At 54.8% G+C, this 11,806-nt stretch overlaps 3 protein-coding genes across 3 annotated transcripts; 1 reads left to right on the top strand and 2 right to left on the bottom strand.

The window, feature by feature from the left end:
* Positions 1 to 44: 44 nt before the first annotated feature.
* Positions 45 to 5,847, bottom strand: TGME49_246540 (cytochrome c1, heme protein). Its single transcript, XM_018780787.1, has 6 exons — positions 5,330 to 5,847; positions 4,240 to 4,538; positions 3,642 to 3,831; positions 2,967 to 3,159; positions 2,533 to 2,780; positions 45 to 2,239 (listed from the first exon to the last, which is right to left on the bottom strand). The coding sequence occupies exons 1-6, from the start codon at positions 5,408 to 5,410 to the stop codon at positions 2,054 to 2,056; spliced, it is 1,197 nt and encodes a 398-aa protein (XP_018634924.1). The 5' UTR covers positions 5,411 to 5,847; the 3' UTR covers positions 45 to 2,053.
* Positions 5,721 to 8,112, top strand: TGME49_246535 (hypothetical protein). The gene is made up of 2 exons (XM_018780786.1): positions 5,721 to 6,231; positions 7,854 to 8,112. The coding sequence occupies exons 1-2, from the start codon at positions 6,137 to 6,139 to the stop codon at positions 8,104 to 8,106; spliced, it is 348 nt and encodes a 115-aa protein (XP_018634925.1). The 5' UTR covers positions 5,721 to 6,136; the 3' UTR covers positions 8,107 to 8,112.
* Positions 8,113 to 8,149: 37 nt separating this feature from the next.
* On the bottom strand, positions 8,150 to 11,691 carry TGME49_246530 (phospholipase D active site domain-containing protein). The gene is made up of 2 exons (XM_018780785.1): positions 8,393 to 11,691; positions 8,150 to 8,327 (listed from the first exon to the last, which is right to left on the bottom strand). Exons 1-2 carry the CDS (start codon positions 10,851 to 10,853, stop codon positions 8,308 to 8,310), a joined length of 2,481 nt encoding a protein of 826 aa, XP_018634923.1. The 5' UTR covers positions 10,854 to 11,691; the 3' UTR covers positions 8,150 to 8,307.
* Between the last annotated feature and the right edge of the window lie 115 nt (positions 11,692 to 11,806).

Below are 11,806 nucleotides of genomic sequence, written 5' to 3'. Positions count from 1 at the left end.
TTCCAAGGTTCTGGGGTCATCCACTTTAAGAGTGTTTGGACTTAGGAAGAGAGAAGGTAAACAACTCAAGTCGTGGGTGAAACGTCCACTGTTTCTATGAAAGCCACCGCCACGGGAGTCCCTCTGGCGGCAGGTCATCGTGATAGACACCTGCATAGCTTGCCACCGAAGAATGAGGGAATCTGTCGTGCGTGTTATCAATACAGGTGATCTCGCCTCTTTACAGAGGAGACTGCTGTTTTGAGATAAGTGCTTCCGGAAAAACAACAGGTGGGATGCGTGTGTGGGAGGAATGTGGCTTCCTGCGTCCACGTGCGTTTCGACCCAGTCGCACAGACACGAGTCTAACGTGAGATGCAACCTGTACAATCTTCTGGACGGGTTTTCCGTTGGCAACACACATCTAAAACACTCTCATGACGGGTAAATCCGGGGGAGAAACAGAAAAATGCTGAGAACATGCAACAGGGGGCAATTTAAGCCGAATTCGGTCGCGGCAAAAGAAACCAGAGTCCGGAGGTTAGAGTCCGTCGGTGCAGTGTTTTGCGACAGAAAAACGTCTTGCACACAAGAGAAATTACTGTCGATTTCAGGATCTCATGTCACCCATTCGTGAAGTCAACTACGAGGAGCGATTGCTCACCTCTATCGCTGTTGTGACCAGAGAGCCTGCCGCTTCCAGGGGAAGCCTAACGAAATGCGTCTCACGACATTTGTACAGCTTGTGTACGTGTTGGTTTTTCATATCTACTGTGAAATTCCTCTCGTGTGCCAGCAAGTTTAGTTTAAAGTTACACACATTTCGTGGATGGGTCTCAGACATGAACACGTACGGGACACTCATCGGCCAGAGTCCTACTACCCAGAGCAACTTCAAAGCCGTGCAGCCGACACAGCGCCTTTGGCAACTTGGAACAAATACTTTCTGGGATTACCGCACATCCGGCGGCATCCACAGTAGGTCCTGCTGAATGTGAATGGATGTAAACCTACCTTTCTTGCCTGGGCGCAAACACAGGCATGTACCACAATATAAACGGTGTCAATCCATGCATTAAATGCGCACTCTCAGCTAGAATTGCTCGACATAATTAGGGCTTTTCTTCTAAAAAAGTTAGATGTTGCATGCTCATCAAAAACGTCGATCTCTTGCGGACAGGTCCACATCGCTTGCCACTGTCCAACCAGCCAACCTGGAAAGAACCGCAGTCGGGAGCATTTGAACCCCGTCGAATCGCAGTTTGGCAGCTAGTGTGTCTGGTGAACTCCAAGAACGGAGAACTATGGACAGCTGACGTTGCGAGTCTAGGCAAGACATTGCAGCATTGTTCTACAAACAGCGTATGGCTGTGTGGTTTTGAAAATGGGTTGGCATTGTTTCGCGGGAGCCAGCATGTAGGTGATATGTGTCAGTGAATGCAAGTGGCACGCTTTCAATGGCCTTTTGTCGCCGAATGGCAACTAAACCCACGCCTTTCTCGTAGACCGTGCATTTTTTTTCTGTAGTTTCTGTGGCGGCGTGCCATCGAGCAAGCTGCGGAGTTCCCGCGTCTCCGGTTCTACAGTGACGCAGTCAAAAACAGTTCTTCACTGAGTGTTTGGCAGACGAGGAGGCATTCAGCCTTCACAGCAACAATTACAAAGACGCCCACGTGCCAGACGCGAGCACAGGTGCCTGTCGGCATCGAACACAAGAATCGTTTTCTTTTCTTGTCGAGCAACTGCAGAAACACGGCTGTCAACAACACAAGCGACATACAAACGGGCACAGCAACAGGACACTTCACCGGGTCATGCACAGCGGCGACCCTCTCAGTTTTTCCGAAAAAAACACTCGGCAGCGCGAAAGACTCTCTGCCTTCTCTGTTGCCGTCCCGGTCGATAAGCCTGCCTCGACTCTCGTTTTCTGTCTACTTTTGTTACCCCAGAGACGGTTTTCGCCAGGTCCGTTCGTCGCCGAGAATTGAACTGCGTCGCTCTCCAAGTGAATGGACTCACGTGACAGCCACAAGTACGGTGTACCAGCTCGCGAGACAAACGACTGGATGCACTCTCACAAATACTTCAGCTTTCCGAAATCGATGCGGCGGGTCGCGTACATGGCCCAGTAGAACCTCCACCACAGAGTCATCAAAACAGTTCCGATCGCAATGGCGCTCACGCACTTCAACCCGTACAGTTTCCGCTCATCCGCGGTCGGCTCTGTTGCCCAGGTCAAAAAGTTGACAACATCCTTCGACTGCAACGCACAAAAACACACAGAGGGGCTCATCGCACTGGCTGCGTTCCAGGTAGTGGCACGAATCCTGTCTCACGCGTCCGTGCAGAAGCACCGACTTCCACGCCCGTGAATCGTTCCCTGCACCCATATTTTCTCGACCCGTAGGAAACTGTCTACCTCACGGTATTCTCTTTCCTCGTCACTAACAGAACGCCACACTGACGGTTTCTGGTGGGAAAGCGAAACCGCCCGACGCGCTGTACCAGAGCGTCTGCCCACCACTGCAGACCTTGACCCCGTTTTCCCCTTACCATCTGAGAAATGTTGCAGGGAGTGCCATCTTCGTAGTCAATCATTTCGTCCATGAGGGGCGGAGGCATGGCAATGGCGTTTCCGGGGAACCACACATTCCAGTACAGGCCAGGTCGGAGCTCGACACCCTCAGGCGGGTCGCGGTAGCCGCCAAGCAGAGCCATCAAATAGTCTGGACCAAAATGGCGAGCCGCGGTGATGAGGGAAAGATCCGGTGGATAGGCTCCTCCGTTGGCGTAACGCGCAGCTGTGGACAAACAGCGACCGACAGTGGACAGTGACGCGTTGCGAACGAGGTATTTGCACACCGTGCGAGGCCACTGACGCAGTCCACATTGTGAGCCTCATCGTCTGCAAGCACGACCCCTTGACTCAACAGGCGACACGAGCAGCGTCTTTCCTCTGTTTTCACCATTTGAGCAGCTGCACCTACCTTCTTCGTTCGGATACGGCGAGGGAAAAGCATCTCCGAGGATACCAGGACGCGTGTACATTTCGCCCTGATCATTTGGACCGTCGGTCACGTCGTACTCCGCAGCGATCTGCTTCACGCGCTTCTCGGGAAGAACCTCCCCGACAAGATGGCGGAAATGCAGCTGCTCCATGGAGTGGCATGTTGCACACACCTGCATAAATGGCCGAGAAGACTCAAAACGGCGCGTTCTTGTCCAGTGTCAACCAGACACTTTGGGCCCCACAAGCGCATGCACAACTTGCACACTTCACAGCGAGTGACATTCACAACTGAGATACACACCACAGACACGCAGACAGTTGGAAACGAAGACAAAGGCAAACACCCCCGCCACAGACGTTAAAATTGAACGAATTCCGTGTGCACAATACACATGTATATATATATATATATATACATGCATACGTTTTTCGTATGCTCCTTGACATCGGTGCTACCTATTTAGATCGTACACGTATGTGTGTATATGCCAGCATATACATCGACATATATATATATATATATATACAGATAGATAGGGCGGATCAGTGACCGAGACGGGCGTCGACTTGGTAGCATATACGTTTCGAGCCGGATGTCTCAAGTAGTAGAAGTAGATCATTTTGGAGATCGGGACGCGCAGAAGCCCCTCACCTTGCGGTAGACTTCATAGCCACGTCGGACAGAGGGAATGTCGTGAGAGTGGAAGAGAGATTTGAACCAGAAAGGGTAGCTCGGAGGATGCGGGGGTTCCTTCTCCAGACACCACGCAACTGGTCGACGCTGGTAGAAGTAGTCGTGGACGAAGGAGGCCCCGAGAGCGACAGCCAAGTACACCGAAATGCTGGAGGCACGGTGGCGTAGGAGCCGCAGCAAAAAAGAAAGATAGGGGAAACGAAGAGCCCGGAGCGCTCGTCACATGCACACACTGTCCCCACGCCTATGTAGACACCCGAGAGTGAAGCTTTCGTGTACCCAAGCCGGATCGGTCCACCAGGCAGAACACACAGACGTCGATCAACAGCGCCTGTTTCTTCAGGCGAAGCAGCCAGAGAGAGAGAGAGAGATTGACGGAACCCTCGACCGCGAACAAGGAGAGAGCATAAGAGAACACACGTGCAAGTGCGTCTCTTGCTCTCCCAGTCTGGTGTCTGTCCCAACGTACGCCAGTGCCCTTGCAGTGCGCCTACACTTTCGAGCGTTTTCCCACGGCGAAGAACGGACGGTTAGAAAACTGGAGATCCCTGCTCACCTCTGGAAGCGAAACTTTCTCCTTTCTTCTTGTTCTTGCTCGGAGTACGGCTCGAAGTGGCGAGCCAGGCGTTGCTGCTCCTGAGCAGTCGGGAGGTAGAAGTCGGCTCCCTCGACAAGCGTGCCTCGACTGAGTTGTCTCTTGTAGTCCACAGCGGGGAGACGGTACGCTCCGCTCGGCTTCAGACGATCCAGAACCAGCTGGTTGCGAGCCTGGAAAGTTCTGTTCAACGCGACGGACTCGCTGTACACCTGCTTCTCGTACGACTTGTTCCAATGCTGAATCATCTGCTGTCGCCACTGCGCAGAGACAGAGAGAAAAAAACAGAAAGCAAATGTGCAACGTGCAGAGTGCGGCCCAGACGCTGGAGCCGACGAGGGACGCACCCGCGAAACGAGGAGAGAGACACGAGAGAAGATCCGCGAGGAGACACCGCGGCGCGAGTGAAAAAGCCAGAGGGGAGGGAGAGAGAAAAGAACGTGTGGGAGAGATTCGCCGGGCTCCGAAGCCGCAGACGGCACCTGAGGTCTGCCCTGTCTGGTAACAGGCGCCGAGGGGGTTCCACTGCATTCGTTCACGATGCCTTTCTTCAGGACACACAGTCACCTCTCGGATAGTAAACGCACGACTCGCTGGCTCCTTTCTCTGCCCTGAGTCACCCCTGTGTCTTTCTCATGCCTCTGATCCGCTCGCTCATCCTCCCTTTCTCCTCAGCACCCGCTTCCTCATTCCGGGTCACTTCCCCCCTGTAGTTCCCTTCTTCCTCTCCTCCCGTTCACCTTCCCCTGTGCAGAAACCAGTGGACAGACATCTCTGTCGCGAGGCGAGCGCCAACAGAGGGTCGCCTTGGTGGGTGTCCTTTCTGCTCCTTTTTGAGTCTCCGACTGCATTCTCCCCCACCGGGGAGTCATCCCTTTGCTTCCTTCCACCTGCCTTTCTTCCGCGTTGATTCCCTCTCCTTTATCTGAAGCGGAGCAGAGAGACAAGACCGAGCTGAGACGCCTGTCTTCCACTCGACCGCGCACAGAGCGCGTGGAGGGGAGTCGTCAAAGTCGATTTCGTGTGACGGGAGAGCCTGGATCGCTCGTACCTGAACTGGAACTTTCATCCAGATCTTGTCCTTGTATCCAGGGAACAGCTTGTTCAGCGCGCCGCCTCCGCCGCCTCCCATTTTGCCAACGCGGTGGACAGACAGAGAATCGCGGTCGACCAAGTGGGTGTTTCGCGAGAAAACGCGGCACTCAGGAAAGAGACTCTCCACGCAGAGAGTCCGAATGCCAGCCTGCGTGCTCCAGGTCCTCGCCGTACGCGACAGACGGGGCAGAGAACACAGTCAGAGAGACGGCGAGGAAACGCGAGATCGAGAAGCGCACAGGAAAAGGACGAGGCGCGAGACTGAGAAAGGACGCGAAGAAAAGCGGATAGGCGCGCACATGCCACACGCACATATACATACATACACCACAGATGCGACCATGCCCAGGACGCCTCGAAAGATGATTTGGACCTCGAATTTTCACGGGCGCAAGCAAATCGTCTCGCGAGATGTCTTTGTCGCGTTCTGAGCCGACACGCAATTTGCACAGAGAGAAGAGCCGACAATCCCCCAACTTTTTCGCCGCCACCGACTGCGAAAACAACGCACTTCACCCTCGCCTTTTAGTAGGGGACACCGTGTCCCCGCGAACCCCAGGTGACGGCCTCCCGCTCGCACGGTCGCAGAACGGAGTGCATGCGCGTGCGGAAATCTCGGTGGTGCATTCCGAGAAGCCGCTAAACATCTACTTTTACCAGACACTACACGAGCCCGGGCAAAGGGGTCGAGACCCGGGGAGAAAACTCGAGCCCCCCAGAAGCAAATACAGCGAAAGTCCGACTCCACGCGGAAAACGGTCGCATGCACCGCAGCTGTGTGGACCGACAGAGTGGCGCGTGCAGCAGGAAAAAGCCAGTTGGAAACAAAGATTCAAACGCACAAGCCAAGGAAACAAAGTGAGTGTGAGCACGTTCAGGAGGGTGGAGCGTTGAAGTATGCGGCCGTGAAGTTTTTGCACACTCGGAAGCGACAGCGTGCAAGCCACACTTGGCCCAGACCCGTTCCACGGCTCTGGGTCCTGGCTCTTCGCCCTCGAGTTCTGCGGCAAAGACGAGTTTGTGGAAGGCATACCTTTGGTCTGCTGACACCTATCGGTGGTAGAAGTACATGAAGACGTGACCTGCAACTTTCGGCAAATACGCGCACCTCGAAACACACGGTATTTGTACCAGGCCTGTGCTTCAAAGTGAGTGGCATGAGTGGAGCACCCGAGAAACTCTTTCGTCCCCGTGGTAGGACATATCCGAGGAAGGCAGCCGCTGTAGTAAGGAAATACGAGACTATACCAGACAACCAAGCGGTGTCGTACCTGAACACTACATTGTAGCCTAGTACACAGTGTTAACGCTGTCCCAAACCAATCTCAGAACGAACTGTGTCGCACATTCACACCCATTTCTCTCTGTACTTCTTATGTCGATGTAGGAATTCGAGACCCGACAACTCTTCGCTCTGACGGCTCGGGTGCACACGGTTGAATCTCAACCGTAGTGCTCTGTATATTTTTGTGTTTACCACGGGGAATTAGAACAATATCAAGTTCTTTGCCTGGAGGTTTGTTACGTTCCGTACAGTTGTAGGTAAAAGGTATGTTAGAGACTTAGAAGGCCATCAGAGACAGGGCCCGATTCACCAAGTCCTGTGACACACCGGGAGCTTCTGTGCCACGTGCCGTGGGATCGACAGTTCTGACTTTCTGGGCAGTTTTGCATTTCACGGGCGACGGTGCAAATTAATCAAGTACAGTGAGAGAAAATCCAGAATCGAAGTGTTGAGAATTGCAGCCGGCGGAGAAACTTCTCCCTAGCAGTGGGTGACAGAAAATCTCGTTTGCTGATGTCTGCGCCACAGACACGCTTTGCCCAGAAAGTGTCAGTGAGTAGCACGACACTTGCGCAGATGCTACGCACAGGTGCTCATGTTCAACGATAGAATCGGCAACCTTTGACGTGAAAAACCCGTTTTACCGGCGTGCAATCATGAAGGTGACCTCGTGGAACTCGCGGACTATTATCCTGAATGATGTTTGGTTCCATTTCGTGTGAGGAAGTGTTCACAAAAAGCCATTCATGAGGCTGCGTGAAAGACGCGTCTGAACCGGCGGTTGCCCCTCGTACTGGCAAAAACCCCGGTGTATGTACACCGGAATACAAGACGCAGCTAACTTGTGGGGTCAGATCCCTGAAAAGAGTTCTTTATCACCCGTCAAAAAAGTTCGTTCACCATGGAGTACACTTTCCAACGGAGGCTGCAGAACTTTCTTTAACCAGAGAAGTCTGCCGTCGACACAAGAGCACCTCGAGGCGCAAACAACGCAGCCCCGGACCCTCCCAAGAAGAAACCGAGCTTTCGCGGCTGCGAGTCTTCTTCGGGAAGTCCTCTATAAAAGTGACTTGACTAAACGCCACTGAACTGCCAACAGCGTGACCCAGCCAAATCTGCTTTTCACACTGTCGGCCTCGACCGGCTTCGAGTGCTTCAGAACTTGTTCGACTTCCGCCTTCATTTGTTTCTGTAGGTCGCGGTCCCGAGTCCTCAGCACACAACTCAGTTCGAGGTCCCGATGTTCCGCCCGTTCGCTGAAATTCGAGCTGCCAAACACCGTCAAGTACGGCAACATGGATGGCGACTCTCCTCTTGGCTTTCTCGCCTCTTCGAGGTCTGGCCCGGCTGTCCTCGATCGAGCACGCAGTTCGACAGACTGGGTTTCCTCGCTTCCCCTTTCCTGCACTGTCAGGCCCGAGCTCTCTTTTGCCTTGCAGGTCCTCTGACGCACCGAGGGCGAAGTCCGAAAGAGAAACTCTGAGGAGTTTCGGCCGCGACTGCCTGCCGAGGAAAAAGAGAAGCAGCCTTCTTCTCGCTGTGGGTCCACGAGCCCTCGGTGCCTCGCTGTCTCCGTTGCGCCGCAAGCCGTTCTGTCGGGGATGTCCGGAAGAAAGCCAACTGCTTTTCTTCGTTCCTGCGTTTTCTCGTCAGCAAACAACCAGATTCCCTTGGTGTGAAACGTCCACCCAGGACTGCAGTACTCAAACAACAGTCGGCAGGCGGGAGGTCGACCTCCCGTTGTCTGTAGAGCGACGGCCTCCGACCCTGGTCTGGAAGAGCCTATGGATTTCTCCGACAACCTGGCGCTACACAACTCCCGCTGTGCATGCACAGCTGCTTCTGCGTCCGAATCTCTCGCCTCTCTCGGGTGTCGGTGGCCCAGAAAGCCGCGTCCAGCCGACGGCGTCTTGTGCGCCGCATGTTCAAGCAGCCGAGATACACGGTAAGCTATGTACGCATACGCCTCTGGAATGTACCGCGACACACCTTTCGACTTGTGAAAGCTGTTTGCCTGGGGAGACGCTGTCACGACAGCCATCTTTCGGGAGCGCAAGACTTCGTCGCAGATCCCTGAGGTAGCTGCAAGCTCCCTTTCGGCCCTCGGGGCCTCCGGTCGGGACTCTAGAGCGTCTGAATGCTCGACACACAGAGCAGCGAGTCTCCGCAGCAACCGCGTAGGAAGATTCAGGTACGGAGACGCCAGAACGACCGCTTTCGAAACGTTTGTAGAACTGTATGGCGGCGTTGCGGCGTCTTTCTCGTCCTCGGAAACTACAGAGCTGCTTCCTGAAGACGCAGCGGTGGACGCTCGACCTGCATCTTCCTCACTCCTGCTCGCTGGACGGAAAGGAGGTGCAACATGCGTTGATTCTTCGGCGTTCGGACTGTTCTTCATGCACTCTGAACCGGAGACTGCACTGGGCGAACCTTCGCTCCCTGCCTCCACAAAGATCTCGTCGAGAACTCGAGCGAGGTCGTCAACGGGCGGATTGGTGAAACCCGCTTGAAGAGCGAGCTCGAGTGTACATACACCTGAGTCTCCCGCCGTCTCCACTAGCACTTGTCCTCGAGTTGCAGGATGCCCCGCGTCACAGCTGGCTTCCTTGCTCTGCGTCGAAGGAGTGCAGGAGACCGCCTCTGTCTTCGCATTGTAAGGCTTCACTTCGGAAGCGAGGAAGGCCGTGGACGAGACGCCTTCACACGCTTCTTTCAGGAGGCGATAAAAGTCACGCGAGAAGGCCGCCGGATCTTGTGTTGGGTTGCTCGTCAAAGTGAACTGGGGATCCCAGACGACGTCGAAATCGTCCTCTCCTCTCTCCTTCGCGTCTTCTGTCTCGACTCTGCCTCCGTTCTTTCCTCTCTCTCCCCGTTGCGCCTCCGCGCCGCCTTCGTCTTCTCCTCTAGATCTTGACCTCGCGGCCTTTCCCCCGTTCTTCGCCTCCGAATCAAGACCCGCGAAACGCTCTTCTCCGCCTTCTGCGCCTCTGTGCGCGGAGCGCGTCTCCGTGCTTGTCGCCGTCACGCAGTCAAAGCCGCGGGCGCCTGTCTCCTCACCCCCAGCTGCTGTTCTCGCGTTGGTCGGCCGATTCTCTGGAGCCTCTGAGAGACGCCCGCGAGTTGCGTCCGCTTCTCCGGGTGCCTCCTCGCCGCGTCTCTGCTCTCTGAGTCGAAGACAGAAACTGCCGCGCTGCACTGTCTGGATCAGGCGACACACTGCATGCGCGACAGCGGCGTCGTTCACCACTACGTACCGGTCTGCGCGGTTCACCATGTACTCCTCGCTGAAGTTCGCCCCGGTCAGCAGCACTGCGTCGTCGACGACCAAAGCCTTCATGTGCTGGACGCCCAGAACCTCGTTGACTCGCGGCGGCAGCAGGCGACCCAAGAGAGAAGAAGACGTCAGCGGATTGTGGAAGAAGCTGATCCGGGCCAGATCCTCTTCGCCGGAAAAGGACGCAAGCGAAGGAGAGGAAGAAGGCGAGGAACGGGTGGAGGAGAGAGAAGAGGAACACTCAGACGAACGAGAGGGAGACGAAGAAGAGGAAGGGGAGACTGTGGACGAGGAGGACGGAGAAGACGCCTTTAAGGCACTGGCGTTCGATGAGTTCTCGTGACCAGGGCGGCAAAACTGCGGAGAAAGGTCGGCACCAGTCGAGAGTACGTCCACTTCGGAGACGCGTTCTTCGCGTTTGAGGAGAGAGGCCAGAACGGAGGCGGACGAACATCCAGTCTTGTCTTTCCGCGTTCCACGTAGATGATCGACGAGAATGTCCACCTGCAGCCTTCTTCTTCTGCTCTCAAAGTCGGCTTCGCTCTCTCGTTCCGTCCTCGCACTTGCAGCCCTTCTCTCCGACCCCCCGTTGTTTTCTTCTCTTCTCTGACCTCCCCTTCTCTGTGCCGCCTTCGCCGCCAGGGTCTCACCACTGCCTGCTCCTGTCTGTTCTTCCCTCCACAAAAAGTCGCGGAAAACGCCGCCTGGGCGGTCGCACTCGCGTTTGCATGCAACGTCTTGCATGCGTTGTCTCAACAGATCCACGAGAAAACGCTCTCTCGGCCCCGACCCGACGTAGAGCGCAGCGAGGGCGACTCTTCTCTCTGCTCTGGAAATGAGGAACGAAGAAACCTGAAAGAAGTGAGAGGGCGTCTGCAGGAAGCGGACGCATCGCGCCGGGACTCTGAAGCAGAGCCGCATGTCTCTTGCACCGGAGTTAGCGAAAATGTTAAAGAGACACGAGCTCCGGCCCTCACCTCTTCCATCTCTTTAGCACAGATGCGCGGACGCACAGGGCAACTCTCGCCATGTGTCTCTCTACTGCCTTTCTAGAGCTTTTATGACTACATATGCATCGACAGTTGCATGCATGTAGGAATCCATGCGAAAGAGAAAGCACCACCAGACGTAAACATACACAGCTATGTGCAGAAGTTCTGCGTCTCGCTGTCGCGAAGTCGGGAGAGAGACCGTCAAGTTGCGGCGAAACACTGTTGCCTACACACTCAAAGTTAGGAGACAAATGGAGACGCGCAATGTCTCCGGGAGACAAGCGAGGCGCGTCTGTCGATGTCTCCCACTGGACAGGTAGAGAAGACAGGTAACAGCAGATGCAGAGGGAACGACTCGTGAGTTCAAAGGAGTGAAAGATGAGCGGACTCAAGAGCTCACGAGAAAGGCTACGAGTCGGGAAAACTCGGACGAAGAAAACGAATCATCGGGAAACAGAGAGGAAAAGAACGCCGCTCTTTCGGAGAGAGCGGGAAGGGACTCAGGCCTGCAGTCGGACACAGAGATCTTTTGGCATTTCTGCAGGACAGCGAAGATGAGGAGGAAAAAACCGAGAAACCGCAGAGGCGACGCAAGAGGGTCAAACGTTGCTAAACAGAGAAAACAGCCTAAAGCCCCAGAGAAATCCTCGGAGAAAGGGAAGGAGAAAAATTGCAGACGACGCAGCTGTGAGACACAACCGCAGAGGACATCTGCACATGGAGAGACACGTGAGAAACTTGGATGGTTTTCAAGGCCTCGACAGACGAAGAGAAGAGAAAATAAAAAGTAGGAAAAAGAAGAGAAGAAAAACGAAAAAAGGCGCTCTCAGCGCTCTCGAGTGTCCTGAGTTCTGCTTTTCCGAATGCAAGAGCGAACTCTGC

The sequence above is a fragment of the Toxoplasma gondii genome, chromosome XII, assembly GCF_000006565.2.
Source record: "Toxoplasma gondii ME49 chromosome XII, whole genome shotgun sequence".
NCBI classification, from domain to species: Eukaryota; Apicomplexa; class Conoidasida; order Eucoccidiorida; family Sarcocystidae; genus Toxoplasma; species Toxoplasma gondii.
This window is presented reverse-complemented; position numbering and strand designations above follow the sequence as displayed.